Source organism: Passer domesticus, chromosome 1, assembly GCF_036417665.1.
Source record: "Passer domesticus isolate bPasDom1 chromosome 1, bPasDom1.hap1, whole genome shotgun sequence".
NCBI classification, from domain to species: domain Eukaryota; kingdom Metazoa; phylum Chordata; class Aves; order Passeriformes; family Passeridae; genus Passer; species Passer domesticus.
Genome location: NC_087474.1, coordinates 18578997 through 18596012, shown reverse-complemented (window position 1 = coordinate 18596012; position 17016 = coordinate 18578997). Strand labels below are relative to the sequence as shown.

Below are 17016 nucleotides of genomic sequence, written 5' to 3'. Positions count from 1 at the left end.
TGCAAATCTGTTTTCTTATTCTTTCTTTTACAGCCAAGTAAGTCCTGCAGTGACAAGAAAGAGGCCAATTTTGGTTAAAAGCATATCTAGTTCAACAGAATATCTGGCAAACAGGGAGAAAGGAAATTATACAATTGAGAGCAATCAGAAAATTCTTTTGATGGGTGATTACCAGCAGATTGCAATGTTTCTACATGGATCCACAGAGCTTGGTGTCAGCCCAGCTGCAATTTGACATTTTTATAAGATCATCAGTCTGCACAAAAGAGCAGCTTATGAATAACATGATTTTTGGTAGTATGCTGAAGAAGAAGGAGGATTGAAGAGACCAGGTATTTTCAGTCACTGAACACAATGGGTCTCCAGCTCAGCCAGAGCTGTCAGCTGAAATTATACCATTTTATTATTTAGAGTTAGCATGTCAGAATAAGCCATTGGCTCTAATTTCTGAAGCTAGGATTCATTAGTACATCAATTAGTAACCTTGAATAAGGTAATCCTTTAACCAGAGAAAACCCATCTGTGGTGTAAATGAGTTAAATAAAATCTCCCTCTGCCCACTGTATTCGAATTGGGCTGGTACTTCCCTCCTGGTATAGTCTCTGCCCAGAAATTTTTAACCATACACTGAATTGCAATAAATTGTGCATCAGTCTCTTTTGGTGTTTGGTGAAGTCACCTTCCTCTCATGTCTGAAACCAGATCTCGATCTGGTTTCTGACATGCCCTGATCCTTTAAGGATTCTAATTATCATTGCAGCTACAGATTCTTGCTGCTCCTGTCACCCCACCCTTCCTCTTCCTACATCCAGCACTCTTAAGTCATTTTCTGGGAAAATGAAGTACTCCTGTCCCTCTGAAATGTCTAGTTAACTCAGTGTGCAACTGCTAGGGTAAGACAGCGGGCAATACCTTGTGCTAAACTATGGCAAATGGCATGAAGTCCTCTCTCACATATTCAAATTAAAGAAACTTAATATAAAGATTTAATTGTGTATATGTAAGATTTCATACTATATATTTAAGGAGAAGAAACCACAATTTCAAAATTACATCTTAAAAAGTGGTGACTATGGAAAAAAATCATGGTGTTAGAGGTAGCAAGCATCTCAATACACATTCCAGACAACATTAATAGTTTATGAAACTGTAAAGAAAGAAATCATAGGTGAAAGGAATTTTCCATGCATTTGATATTAGTAGGACTGAAACTGGACAACTACCATCACTTCTTTCTGATACACCGTTCTAAAAAAAGTTTAAAATTTATGAAGCTCATAAATCACCAGCCACGCATACAGTTGGAAAGCTGGTAGAAGTCATTCCATCAATACACTCAGGATGGGGTTCAAACACCATCTGGGGTGCCTGAAATTAAGATGTCAGTATGTGGCTGTTCCCCTAACAACTATTTATGTTGCAGCCATTTTGAGATTCCCCATGTGTCCCACCTAGGTGTCCAGGGTCCCTTCATTCTCATGGAGACAGAAGGCCACAATAAAAGCAAGTAGACAAAAGCTTAATTGAGGCAAATTAAAGTGACAAGTGATATAGGCCTTTTTGTTGGATTTGATTAACAAAATCAACAAGTGTAAATTAAGCAACAAGTGTAAATCAAAACAGCAAAGCTTGTGTCAGATATTTTATATTTTGGTCACTTCAAATCAAGACCAAATTTTACCAAACAGAAACTTTGGAATCATTTTACATGGCTGCATTCAAGTGTAGCTTTGGTTTTGACAAGGTATTTGTTGGAGAGGTACCATCTTTACAAAAAAAATAGAAAAACGAGAGAGACACATTAGGTGACAAGAGAAAAAGGTCTTTCTAATATTCTGATTGTGTGTCTTTTTCTATATTAGTATCCCAGTCCCTCAACTCAGAAATTTGTTTAACCCTTACATGGCGGATACATGGAAATTAATCAAATTTCTTTTGCTGTGAGAGAATAATATGATGGCATTATGGAAAAGGAAGCAAATTCTAATCTTTGAACTTAGTTTTATTTTTTTCTCTCTTCTTAGTTTACTTGTGTATTTGTCACTTAGATTCTATTATATTAACTTTGATGCTGCTCTTTGTGATTCCTGGAAAAGCTTCAGTCACTGGCAAAAGTGCTCAAAACTTTGGCATTTCTTCTGTGCTCATCACTGTTTATGATCCTTTCTCCTCCCTTCTTCAAAAATTCTTGTTTTATTCACAGATGTGGAAAAGGATGGAAAGGAAACCGTTGCCACATAAGTGCTAAGCCTCTTCAGCCTCCAACTTCAAGTCTCCTACAAAATGGTAGGTCTGTAAAAAGAAAGTAATGTCTTTCAATTCATTCTTTGAGTCTTTCATTTTTCTTATTTCTGTCTTTGATTGCTCTGATTTTGCAGATATTTGGATTGGACTGGGTATTGGTTTCTTACTGATTAAAATTACAGCTGCTGCCTTGTATTTTCATTCAAAGAAGAAAGTGCCAGAAACGTAAGTAAAACTTTTATTTTGCATATAGCAGACACAAATATGGCACAGAGCAATGGACAACTGCCCAGGCTCGTTGGTTTCAGCTTTTGAATGTCCCCACAGTCTGTCTTCATATCAAACACTAAGCAGAAAATATTGCAACAAAAACTTTGCAAACTTAGCAGGCCCCAGTCTGGAAAAAATGAGCAATGGCTTGATTGCCTAGAATGTTTTGATTGTGGCATTGTATGAGTATTCTTAAATTATACAATTTAAAGGTTTTTAGGACATGCTTTCAACTGACAATTCAGCATTTCACAGATGTATTTACAAACCCTTCCTGTCATCTCTCTGATAATCTCTGCTTTTTCTTTCCTTCGATAATCTCTGCTTTTTCTCTCCTCCCTGTTTATATTACTCTAAGATCTGTATTGCTTCTCTGCCTCTCCATCAACTTATTCTGCTAGATCCTTCTCTGCCAGCAAGTATCTAGCACTGTCCCTTCCTCCCTTTCAGCAATTCCTGTTGCACATTTCCTTGTCCATTTTTGTGCTGTTAGATTTTCCTCACCCTTCATTTTCTTCTCCAGAATTCATCTTCAAAGCTGTCTCTTTTCCTTTAAACTTGTTCTCTACTATAGACTTTCCTCTCTTTGGGGATGTTGTTATCTCCCAAAGTATCTACTAAACTGTGCAGACTCCTGTCCTGACATTATTGCTGCTGACATGTCTCCTATCTCTGCATGCTCCCCTGACAGGTAGAGCTGTCTGTGGACACAGAACAAAATGTTGAAGCAGAAACCTTTATTGGTTGTGCTTCTGTTAATTGAGTGCATCGCTTCACCTTCTTTCCTTACATCTCCTTCCTCTTCTTTAAGTCAGGAATAACACTTCCTTATCTGATTTCATGGGGCTTTAAGATTTAATTCATTCACATTAATACAACCTGCTGAGGCACACATGTGGAAAAGCACTTCAGAAGTGCAAGATTACTTGTATTGTAAGAGCTGCTGCATTTTTCTTTTTGTGATTTCAATAGTTATCTTTGAAAAAAAGAGTTTAATTTCTCAAAACATGTTTGTTAATGTTTTAATTTTAAAAATATTGTTGTCTGTTAGACTACTTCTTCTGTGCTCTCACTCAACACTACCTCTATGTTTTTCTTTCATAAATATCTACTCAAAGATTACTGCACTACCATTCACATCTCTTTTACCATAGATCTATATTTAAGGAATATTTTTTTGTTTCTTATAATTAATTATGCTACCCAAAAAAAAAGCAGTCTTTTTTGTACCCTCTTGCAATATGATGCTAAGCAATATGATACTATTAAGTATAAAAGAGGGATGAATGAGGATCTTCTTAGTGTGGCTCTAAGAATACACCACAGCCCTGATATGCAGAGAACCAGAGCTGTGAAAGAGAGGATTAAACAAGCTTACAAAACAAAGCTTATTCTGGTCTTGATTGTTTTCACTAAAGCTTCCAGAAAGGTAAGTTATTATAGTAATGGAAACTTTTGTGACTACAAATTTTGTCTATTAGAAACTGAGATTGTCAAACCATTTTGCCCATACTACAAATATTTTTTTTTATTTTCCTTGTTTTAAATCACAGTCAACTTAACATGTAAGTCAAAATGCTTTTATAGGCATCTGGCTAAAAGATAATCTAGCTGATAAATGGCAGTTTGTTTGAAATTGTTAAAACAATGGAACCTGAAATTTTGAATTTGAGAAGCTAAATTCATCCAGGCTCTTCTTCTTCAGCTACCTAGTGCCTACCATGTTTTGGTATACAAAAATCACAGCTGGAAATATAGTAGTAAATTATGGCAAATTATTCCTGAGCTGCTTACTCAGTAATCAGAAGAGACTAGTCAAAATGCAGCCAATGTTAACGTACTGAAGTTTGGATCTTTAGGATAACACTTTTTAATAAGAAGTGACTTGTGTTTGCATAAGTCTGTAAAATGTACAATGTGACAGCACCACACAGAGGCATGAGATTTTACTCCTGATTTTTTTAAGGGATTTGATGAATGAGAGGATTTTACTGGCACATAAATGATAGTTTCCTACAGTTAATTTCCATTTGTGTCTGCTTTTAGCCCTCCTGAGCCATGTTGTTTTCTTAAAGCCATTAGGCACTAGAGTCACTCTAGGGAAGCTTTCACGTGCTTGAGGCCATATTTACTACCTTTTAATAAATTATTTTGCTAGCTATTTTTAGGTAATTTCTGTTAGTGTCCCCTTGCTTTACTGTATAGACCCACCCATGCAGGTACTGGCAGATGGTTCTCCAGAGGCACATTAGGAGTTGTAGGTGTTATCTCCCACAACATCTTAAAATGTTGTGTATGTCCGTCTAAGTCTCAGGGCAAAAAGTATAGGAATGTGTACAAGATCTGGAGAAGCTTAAGAGTCCAATAGAACTCTTTTTTTTTTCCATCAGAAAACCAGGTAGGAGGAAGTAAGGGTAGGCTGAGTACCCCTCAGGTGATTTCCAGCTAGAAATTTCTCACTAACCACAGTGAGAACCTAAGTCACATTTGTCCCTCTTCTTCTTCTCTGGAAATAATAATAGTGCCTTAATCTGCTCTTCAACCTAGAATGGATGCCCTGCTTCCCCTTTTCTTTCTCCTTCTCCTTTGCAGAATTTAATTTCTGTTCTGCAGGCTTTAAACACTCCTGTTACTGAGTGGGAGTTACTGGAAGTCATCATGTAAGTTTACTTCCTAATGGACAAAAGCAGCTTTACAGACAAAAGCAGCATACTTCATTACCATGACAGCATTCAGATATGTCAGATACTTCCCAGTCCCCAGATGGGGATATGTGAAACTTTTGTATAGAAACTCCAAATCAGAGAAGCTTGCGAGTTTCTCTCATTCCTGTTTGTGCTATAGAGATGATGTTCCCTAATCCAGAAGGGAAGGCTGCCAGATGCTCCGCTCTGTCAGTGACATTTGTCCTTGACCAAATAGAAGCAAAACTTCATTTTAGTTTCCATTTTTTTGCAGCTGCCTTCTAATGCTTCATTGTAATTTGAAATGTGAGAGTATGAAAAGTAAGTGACCTTCTGTCCAGCCAAGCTATGCCTTTTTACTATTGCCCCCAAATCAGTCAAACTCCCTGGATCATTTCAGTTTGCTTCTTTCCTGCTCCTGAACTGTGCCATCCACTGCAAGGCCAATGTACCACAGTTATTATCAGTTCTGTCCACCTTAATGAACACAGAACATTAAATTTTCCAAAGCATATAACAATGTATCTTGCCACACAAGTAAAAGAATGAAAAACTGAGGTGTTATGAGAAAGCATTTTAAAATGATAGAAAATCATGGAAAGAAAGGGCCCACAGAGGCCATTTTTCATCCTGCCACATCACAGACTCAATTGTATCACTCCTGAGTTCACATTTAAAAACCTCTAGCAACATGAATTTGATGGCATCCTCAGGCTATATTGGTACCTTGGGTAGAAAGAAGTTTGCTGTTAGAAAGTTATTTTCTAACTGCTGATATGTCTGTTTATCATTTAAGTTCATTCCTATTCACCATGGACAGTAACAGATCATTCCCTTCCTCCTTGCAGAAAGCTTTTTCTGTCCTTGAAGGCAGTTGTCATGTCTCCTTACAGGCTGCTTTCTTCAGGGTAAACAAGCTCAGTACTTTTTTCTTTCTCCATAGTTAAGGTTTACTTACAATTATGATGATTCCAATTTTCTGTTGCCAGACTTTCTGCAATTAGACCATACCCTTCTGGAGGTCTGGTGTGAAGGAACGGGTGGTGTATTCCTAGGGAAGCTCTCCAAACAGATCTGAGGGGCTGCCAGAGGTCATTGCTGGCTGGGCCTCTGTTCCTATATCCCAAAGAGATAAACAGAATGACAGCACAATGACATTTAGTGAATCGTTTTCAGCTTGTGAACTGGAACAGAGACAGATACAGTTCATGTATAATGGGAGAAAAATGTGCAGTTTTATGGGAAAAAGTAAACCAAAATTTGGAAGCATTAGCCATAAATGTTGTTTGGGAATTGTTGTACTAGTCTAATGCTGCTATCCAAATCCATCCATTCTTCTGTGGAGTATTGCTGTTCTGAAGGATGAGTGTTATAGTCAGAAGATTTCAGTTTTCCCGAAATGTTACATCTGATGATCATCACACATAGGAACAACTGCACAGAAACATGAGGAAGCACGCTGAGGCACAGCCAGTCTCAGTAGTCTGTAGCCTTCAAAATCATGAAGATGAACGTTGCAAAGGAGTGATTTCATAAAAAAAATTACTTCCCCAAAGTGACTCAAAAGGCACAAAGTACAGACTTAGGAAACCCATACATCATATTAACAGTTGAATCAAACATCCAAGTGACCTGTACATTATTTCAGATGCAGCTTTTGGAAAGTCTTCTCTCCTTGCATCATGCCTCCTATTTCTTTGGGACGTGCAAAGTATATACTTACTTAAGCAAACCTAAATTTAGTTGAAAATATTTTAAACAACCTTTCGAAATTAAGATCTTGAGTTTTAGTTTCTGTTAAGAACTGCAGCTTTAGCACACGTATAAAGATTCTTTTAAGGGATTATTGTAATTGGTAGCTCAATTGTAATTAAATCTTTGATCAACTAGACTTCATCATTGTTGTTATGGATCAGATTATAAGCATTTCTCAAGTATGTATTTCCTAGGAATCTTTGCTCTGTATGAAAGAAATTTTTTTTTCTTTTAAAGGTATATTGAAAAGTATAAAAATTATGAGCTCTCACATCCAAAAAATTGAAATCTAGATACTTTAATTTTCCATTAACTAGAACGATGTTACTCAGCAGTCTATTTATACACTGGTGGGTATTTTGTGGAGCATAAAACTTCGTCCTGTCTTTGTGAAATTGTAGTGGAGGAACCTCTGAGAAGGCAGTAGTTTTTGCTACTAAGGAATGCAGATGAGCTTAGCAAAGCTATGCCTAATGTTACCTCAACCTAAGATGATTAATTCTCTCCATTCCTATTGTGGTATTTCTGGTTATGTTAGAAAACCCAGTCTCTAAAATACCTTACACACATATTTGAGTATTTTTTACTTTCTTTTTACTTTTTTTAACTTTTATTTATTTTTACTTTTTTTTTGCTGCAGTTACTACCTCATCCAATTAATAGATTACAGCACTTGTGTAAACATGTGATTAAATTTTCTCTTAAAATTCTTTAAAGCTTTTTAAGTAATTTGAAAATATTTTAGAAATTTTAAGGGTATCTATTGATATCCCTTAGAAATAATTGCTTGCTGCATGCACAAAGAGGGGTAGCCATATATAAGTTTGTACAAACATATTCATATGTATGCATCTATATAATTATATATGGTGTATGTATGTGTAGCATAACTTACATAAGGTAGTATATTCAAGGTGACGTTTGAATATTGACAAAAATGTTAGTAAGAACAGGAGAGAAATTGAGAAAGTTCATTTTCCACCTAAGTTTCTGGTGCATAAATTCAAGCAGTGCCCATATTTTGGACCATAAATTTCCCATTATCCCAAATTTCCCATTATCCCTTAGGTCCGGTGACCTTAGGGATACATATGCTTTTCATGATTCAGATCTAGAGTCATCCAGGGATGACACCTGAAATCTACTGGACTCAATTTTATTGCTTGAGACATAGACAGGACCTATTTCAGCACTAAGAACACTAACCAAAAACATGTTGTTGAAGAACTTGGGCAGCACTCTGTTAGGTGCCCACAGTTTGGCACAGTATCCTCCTGGTTAGCTCTCCTCCTTGCAGAGGAAGCTGGAGATCTGTGTTCAGCACTCTCCTGCCCTCAGGAGAGACCAAGTACTCAGCATGTTCTTGCCCAAATAAGCTGTGTGTGTTTTGCACAATCTGCTCGGGTTAATGGAGTGATGAAAGAGAATCAGACCAATCCCTGTCCTTAACATTTGCTACTGGCACAGTGAGGATGGTTCACAGTGAGAATTGTGTGACCTGTGTTGCTCTTTGGAAGTGTCTCAACTGACTCTAAGGAGAACTGATTTGCTTAATTCCATATCATGCTTTTAGGCCTTACAGTTGGTTTGTGATGTCTAAATGAGGCATCAAAATTAAGGCATGCAAGTCTGGCCCTTTGGGCACTAGTTTGAAGCAGAGCCAAACTCCTTAAAAACTTATCTGCGTTTGCTTCTGGCCTTAGATTTTGTGAGCCATGCTTTCATATTAGAGTAAAAAATAAATTTTGTACACATTTTCTGGACTTCAGGAGAACTGTGATGCAAATATACACTCAGTAAGCATATAAATAATCTTTCATTGCTTCACTAAGCAAACTAAATGAATCAGAATATAATGATTTATTACAGTAAAGATTACATCAAATTACAAAATTAACAGGTTCAAATAGTCTGCTTTCCCCATTGTTGTGTCACGCAATCAAAATAAATTATGAGACTGGCATTAGAAACAATTACTTTCTGACAGTCTTGTTGTGAAAAATTTTAGGGAGACATGTCTGGTTTAGTCTTAAATCCAAATATAGTTTCTTGCACTGATTTAACTCATAAGGTAGAATATTTCTGTGTCTTACTTGTGTCTTCCTCCCAAGCAGCCATTCTGGTTTTAGCTATTTGCAATATTCAATATGTTTCCAGTGTGGCTCCCACTGAGGAACAGCTTCCCTTCCCAACACCCCAATGGGCTGTGCTCCTGTGACTGCTCTTGTTCCCTCTGTCCTGCCTACCCCATTAACACAGATCCTGTCTAGCAGATTCTAGGGAGACACGGCTTCAACCACCTGCAGGAGCAGCTTTGGAATAGAAACACTTTTTAACACAACAAAATTTACTTCATCATCAAGACTGATGGGAAGCTTTAGGGAATTTTTTTTTCTTAGAATACTGTACATGCAGATTTCTATTCCTATTTCACAAGACATAAAAAACTGTGGATAAAACCCAAAAACCTAAATGCATCACTTCAGAAGCAAAGACTAGCTTCTGCTTCATTCTTCAGTAATTTTAACTAATACATCTGTTGCTTTTTATGTAGTAGTGGAACAGCTCTGATGATTCTGGGCCTCTCACCATAACAAAGATATTGAGGTGCTGGAGAGAGTCCAGAGCAACAAAGCTGGTGAAGAGTTTAGAAATTAAATCCTATGAGGAGCAACTGAGGGAGCAGGAAGTGTTTTGCTTGAAAAGAGAAAAGAAGGGGCAAGGGAGACCTTACTGCTCTCTATAACTACCTGAGGTAGAAGATTGTGGCCAGGTGGGGGTGAGTCCCTTCTCCGAGAAACAAGGGACCAGACAAGAGGACATGGCCTCAAACTGTGCTGGGGGACTTCAGGCTGGACATCAAGAAGAATTTCTTCACCAAAAGGGTGTTAAGCATTGGAACAGACTGCCAATGGAGCTGGAGTCACCAAACCTGGAGGTGGAAGAGGCTGGACGTGGCACTTAGTCCAGATGACAAGGTGGTGATCAAATGTTGGACTCAGTGATCTTAGAGTTCTCTTCCAACATAAATGAGTCCATGATTCTGTAATTTCAAGCAATGTGGAATATTAACAACTAGTTATCTATAAGGGGAAAAAAAAATCAGATCTAGGCAGCATGTTCCATGCCCATTCTTCTTTTGAAGAAAAATTTGATTAACAGCACAGGTCATAAGTGCTTCCAGAAAGAAATGGGACATGGGAAGACCTCTATCAAGAAAGCATATCTTTAAACCTCCAGATGAGCATAAATAGCAAAATTTGTCCTAATAATCTATTATAATTTAAGGCATTGTGTTAATTAATGAAAAATTTGCATTTCAATACCTCAAGTGATTATCTATTCCTGCCTTTGTAACAAAAGATATGGGTAGAAAAAGCTTGTATAGCTTTAAAACTGATGTTGGTGATTTTGACCCAAAATGCAAGTTCTTTCCCAATTAATTGGAAAAGAGGAGTACTTATAACAATTAAACAGCTAAGTTACTCTTGAACTTGGAGCCTATGACCATGTTAATCACTGAATTGTCAGTGTGATAGCAAAACACAGGAAGAACATGATCTCATCCCATGCAAAGAAATTATAGGAATTCAACTTTTAAGGTAATCTTAAGTTTTATTTAATGTATATCACTATATCTGCATTTTATAAATGACTAAATAGTTCTATGCACATATAGAAGCATATATATTTTTTTAAGCAACAGATGAAAATTTGTTATTTTAACCTTGACATTATTTATCCAGAATATTGGTTTAATTTCATTCATTTCAGTAGAGCTCAGTTGTAAATATATTTAGCCACCTATTTTTTTGGACTCAAGTCTTTTGAACTTTAATCTGTTTGGTTCTTTGATGACCTGTGTGACATAGTGGTTTTTGTAACTTGTTTTGTTTTTTTTTTGACTTCCCAAGGAAAGCGCAGGAAACTGCTATTTCTTCATTTGCCAATCCATTGTACAAAGGTCTTAGTTCATCTGGGAAAGTAAAGGTAAGCTGTCTCTATACGTTTAGAAAAATGTGAGGTAGTCCTCAAATAATTTTCCATTAAAAGAATGTAATGCCTGAGAGAATGCTATTTAATAAAATAAGTGATAATTAAAAATTTATTCAATATTCAGATCAGTTCCAATGCATTTTCAAAACATAGTAATAGCTGAAATCAGCTCAGTTTTGACAACATCTCAGTGTTTATAATTATCATGACTATGGCCTGATGATTTGGAGGAAAAAAAGTGGTTTGGATTAAATATTTACCCACACTCAGATAAGAATAAACTCACTGGGACTCGTCTCCTTTTGTATCTGGAAAATAAACAAACAAACAAAAAACCAAGAAAAACCATCCTACAAACAAACACACAACAAAAGAAACACATCAACAACAATAAAAACACAAAATGCATGATTTGGCAACCAAGTTGCCTTTGCACACTCACTTAACTTTAATAAAAGAGTTTTTTGTCCTCCCCAGTACCTTAAACATACATCACAATTCCCATCACTGTAAAATTCACCTTGACACTAAACAAGCAACTGGCCACACATTTCCCTAGTACCCTTTTCTGATCAGTATTAAGAAATTGATAGAGCAACAAAGAAATTTTTGAAAAAAATTATGTATTTAAACGTGAACATATTGCAGCAAAAGAATTAAAGGCAAGATTTAATTATCAAATTAGAATGATAAATAAAAATCATGTCTTAAATTTAACAAGAATTAAAATTAATGTATCTCTGATATTTTGTTTATAATTTAAAAAAAGACAATGAACCTTGTAATAAAAAGAAAAAAAAAAGCCAAAAAAATATTTTAAATATCCTTCCTGCTCTCATTTTGATACTACCATTATTAGCATTGAAAGAGCTAGGCTTGATTTGAAATAAAAAATAAAGCTTGTCCTTTGGAAAGTCAATAATATAAGATTCCACTGCAGGTTTGAATAGGATTAACTCTGACAAGCCATTTACTTTCTGTAAAAAGGTCCTTACACCTGATTTTAGAGACATTAGATCAAATGAATTCACTTATAGGTTGGAGTTTGTGAGAGCTCCAAGTTGGAAATATTCCCATCACAATCATGTCCAATTCATCAGGACATTTTTATTTTAGTTAAAATAGATTCCTGACAGGCTTCATTTAATAGCAAGTTGAAAAACAGAAGCAGAGAGTCAGGAGAGACATTTTCATGGAAGACAGCCCCAGGCATTGTGATTGAAGTCCAGCCATGTACCAGAACTTCCTCTATTTTCTCTAAGACTGGGAAAATACATGTTTACACTAATTCTTCTTTTTAAAAGAAAACAGGCATTATGAGTTTTCTCCAAGTCTGATGAGACTTAAATCTGAATGGTGTATCATCAATCAAAAGAGACGACAAAATGTGAGCAAAAGCTCTTGTCTCCAGCTGCATACTCACAAGTTATGCCCTTGTGGGAGTCTCTGAGCTTCATAAAGAACAGTTCTCCTGAACCTTCCTGAACACTAAAATCATGTGGGCTTAGCATAGGTCTCCTCTTGCTCATAATACTGCCTTGTAATTTTGGAGCCATAGAGTGTGTTACCCAGGCGCCACATGGCAGAATATATTCTTTTCAGCTCACTAAAAATATTCTGAAGCAGTTTTTTCTTTTTATAGTCTCCTAGGTATGCCATCTCATCTGCTGTTCAAATCAGTGTTTCTCCATGGCATGAGGTATGTAATAATATATTTCTAGGATGTGTGTTGGACTAGTAAAGGAAATTCATTTGCAGAGGAAAGGGAAAAATGTCACTTAAAGTCAATGGTGTACTGCTACTTATACTGTTAGCACCTCTAGGAATCTGAGAAAGATAATTGGGGCTGAATTGGTTGGCAAGGACCCCATAATAATAATTCTAGTAGTGTTGCTCTTCATAGCTACTTGGTACACCATACACTAAATCAGTAAGTTTCAGTCTGGGCAGATGCTCAAGAAAATGTTTAGACTTACTGAAATCCTTATTATCTATTTTCTCATACATTTTTCAATCAAGGATGTTATAACCATTGCCTTGAATAAAAGGAATTTACAATGCCCCGTACCAAAATTAGTGACCCACTGCAATTACACTACTGTACACAGATTGCCTAAAATAATACTAAATGTATATTGGACCAAGGCCTCTGGAGACAAGGGGAAAAAGCAGTGGAAACAGATGCAGAAGTAGGTTTAATGACTTGGTCAGGGGCATGTATTAGGTAATTGTTTTGGTGGATCTATACTAACTTTATTCAGCTGAGTCAGGTTTAAAAATGTTTTGAGATTTTATAGTTTTCTTTAACATGTTACTTCTATAATGAATCTATAGACATTTGTATGTGCATTTTTAAAAATAATTGAATCAGTTGGATTTTAAATTTCATTCTATCTTTTTTCTTTTAGTATCCATTTAATGAAAATGTGAATACTACTTCTTTTCCGAATCCTCTCTATGGTGTAGCAGCAGAAGACATGGAGAAATTATGCCGCTCCTTGAAAACTTAAGCACAACTCAGGATCAATAGTGATCATAACTCTCTGCCTAAAGATTTGTTATAAAATCTGAAAGTGTGTAATTATACTGTAGTATTTGCAATATGAATTAATAACTCATCAGAGGATAACTCTTATTAAAACAATTACATTCAGAAAGTAAATTTATATTGAAACTGGAATCCATACATAAGTAAACCATAATTATATATAGTCTTCTGTTATTTTTGTTGGTGAAGAAAAAGATTGATAATTATAACTATGAATTCATTTTACATTCATACAGTTCAAATTCCAGTATGTTAATAAAATATTTAATCCAATCCAGATTCCTTATGTTTGGGAAACATTATTTTATGTCCATTATTTGAGAAATGATGACTTAAATATTTCTGTAATTTTGCATTAAAAAGGGATTTTAACTGACTCTTTTAGTGTTCCAAGATCCAGAAGCAAAAGAAAGCCTTTATAAAATTGGAAACATATCAAACTAAATCAAGAGTGATCATGGATCATAGATTTGATATTGGCTCAGCATGCGATTTATCTATGTGACACACCAGTATATACACTTATTTCTAAAAAATATTTTTATTATTAACCTTGACAGTTATATCTGACCAAATTTCCCTCCCGTCAGCTCTACAGTTCTGTAGTTCTGACCACAGTGCTCCTGATAAATTTAGCTTAGTGGCTGACAGAGGGTGGCAATTGGCATGTTCAGAAAACCATATTTCTGCTGAATAGGTTGGCCTCCCACACAGCTGAAACTTATGTCAGCCCATGCCTCCATGAGAAAGATATCAGGGAAGAATTCTGGAGTGCCTTGTGATTTCAATTGTCATCCTCTCTGGTACCAGGCATAGCTTGTAACAATATTTACACTTTAAATAACCTGACAAAATGTCATCTTCCATAATACCCACTTGCATTACATGATCATCATTTTTAGCGTGAAGGCTTAAGTGTTCCTGCTGTGCTTGTGTTTTCTCCCTTACTGTATTTCTACAGCCTGCTTAATTTTAAACCCATTGGCAAGTCTGAAAGTAAACTCCTACAAATTGCATAAAAACAGACATATGCACTGTAGATAGTATCTCTGTTAATACCTTTATTCAGGGAAAGCAGAATTGCTTGACATTTATTAGACGTTTGAGTCTCCAAACAGAAAAGCCTACTGATACCTGCCTTCATTCCATGACACACAGGGCTTCTTGGTTTGGGTTTGGTATTTTGTTTTTCTTTCACTTTTTCTTCACAGAATAATCGTAACCTATATCTTTCTATACATCTACATATCTTTCTACCTGGAGCCACAGAACAATTTTTTGATTTAGATTTTTTTTTTGTCTGACTAGCATGTTGTTTCATGGGTAGTAGGAACAGCAAGGTGTGAAGTTTGCCTGTCATTGTGCCCACACCTTTCCAGCAATATGTTCATAAGTGCCTCTCTGCTGCATTTATACACTTCCCTTAATGCCATCTAGTTGAAAGTTACCAAATGTTATTCATTAAGGATTTAAATAAGAAAATGTGATCACACTTGCTGTTTTCTTTCTGAAACAAGTTTAGTGTGACTGAAACATTGAATTTTTTTTTATTAAACAACTTTCACTTGTTAGGTTTAGACACAGAGAACACATTTGATTCTGGAAAGTGCCAAGTGACTCCACCTCCTGAACTCTGATATTTTGATAAATCTGTGTGAGATGATTGATCTCCGTATTATAAACAGGCATTGAACATCCTTACATGGTCAAGCCCATGTACTCAAATTCCCCATTTATTCTGCAACAGACTACTTGCAGAATTTCATTAAACACTAAAATGCTGGTTATGCTATAATTCTTAAATCTCCATTCATTGTGTCATGCTATGTGTATCTGTAAAAAATTACAGTAATGAAAAGGATAAAATTTACAATGGAAGAATTTTATCACATTCTCCCTTATGAAAAGAAAACCATTTATTTTACTATTTATGGTATTCATATTTTGATGTCCCAAATACAAGTAGATGATTATAAAGAATTATTGTAGAAGAACTCAGGGAACATCATATTACTCATCAGTAATTATCTTCTGAGACAACTCTTCCAGATAGTCTCTGAAACAAGGTAAGCCTTTTATCAAAATAATTTTCAATTTTTATTAATGACAGAATGCTTCCAGAGAAAGTGCTGAAGTTCAGACTTTTAATCTTACTGAACTTCAATAATTTTTTCCTCTTCTTATTTCATGAAAAATAAGATATTTAATTATATTCAGTATATGGTTATTTTTTCAGCTAACAGCCTCAGAGAGAAATGTTTAACACAAAAAAATTACTTTCTATTTAATTTTCTGAAATTTTTCAATACTGTAAACCAAATTAATAAAATTCATATTCTCAGTCATCCTTTTGCACAGTTTCAATTTCAAAATCTAAAAAACAAATATATAGGAAATATACAGGATATAAATATACAGGATAGGATGTTGTTAAAATTTTTTGCACAGACTTCTTCTTCTAATTTATGATATCCCCGGACCAAATACCCTCTGTAAGCTTGTGCTGATATTGTCATAAACTTTATGTAATAAAACTTTGTTTGCAAGTGACCTGTTGTCTGGGAATAAGAAGATGGATACTCTATACAAGCAATGAATACTATACTTAGTTTAATTTAAATATGTTTATACATCAATGATCAAAGGTAACAGCAGAAATAAATTGCAAGAAAAACTTTTAACAAAACCCAATACCACTTTCAGCTTGGTCTATATGGTCTTCTCACAGCTGTTTTTCTTTTGAAGTCTCACAGTCATAAAGAATACAAGCATCCATGTATCTTAGATTTGGCTAATCTTCATTTCAAAGCGAGATTTATTTGTGGTACATATCAACAATCATGTTTCATACACAGATGGCCAGGTCTTGTCTCAGAAAGGATCACTGTATTTGCAGCTTGTTCCAATACTTGCCTTGACATCTGCCACTGGCTGCTGCTTTGCAGTTTTGGAAGAGGTGTTGAAGGGGAGCAGGATCTTACCTTCTGTTTGCAAAACCTGAAGTACAAGGTGTGGCTATGAATCTTTCTCCTTGCCAATACTGAGGGGCTCAAGCCTTGTTCAGAGCTCCCCTTTGGGTTCAGTGGCTGCACTGGTGCAGCTGTACCTGTGTTTTTGCATGGTTTTCCTGCATGTGCTGGTCATTACAGTGGCTCTGCCCATGGATGTAGCCCAGGTGTTCACTAATGGTGACTTTCTCTCATCCTTTCTCTGTCTCACCTGCAGCAGCCTGATGACTATGCAATGATAAAACTGATCAACATGATCTAATTTTGAAGTTATTATGGTTTTTATCTAGAGGATGGGTTAGGTGGCATCCAGAAGTCCTTTTTGACCTAAATCTTCTTGTAGTCCTACTTTTCCATGGTGTTGGTGGCACCCAGCTTCTCTTGACATCATTACCCTCATTAAGTTGTCTCCAGCCTATGCCATGCATAAGTCTGCCTGAGATCATTCTGAAACCAAAGGTGTCCTCAGCTCCCACTTATGGTTCATTTTTTGCTCAGCTGTGGCTGAGGC

The 17016-nt window shown here is 35.9% G+C and overlaps 1 protein-coding gene across 1 annotated transcript in view; it reads left to right on the top strand.

Annotated features, from left to right (window-relative positions):
- The window catches only part of MALRD1 (MAM and LDL receptor class A domain containing 1), a 235211-nt gene extending 221437 nt beyond the window's left edge, over positions 1 to 13774 (top strand). The window contains exons 37-41 of the mRNA XM_064408462.1: positions 2204 to 2286; positions 2379 to 2469; positions 10868 to 10943; positions 12592 to 12648; positions 13358 to 13774. Coding sequence (XP_064264532.1) covers positions 2204 to 2286; positions 2379 to 2469; positions 10868 to 10943; positions 12592 to 12648; positions 13358 to 13459 — 409 coding nt within the window. The 3' untranslated portion in view covers positions 13460 to 13774. The remainder of the gene's footprint in view (positions 1 to 2203; positions 2287 to 2378; positions 2470 to 10867; positions 10944 to 12591; positions 12649 to 13357) is intronic.
- Positions 13775 to 17016: the final 3242 nt, after the last annotated feature.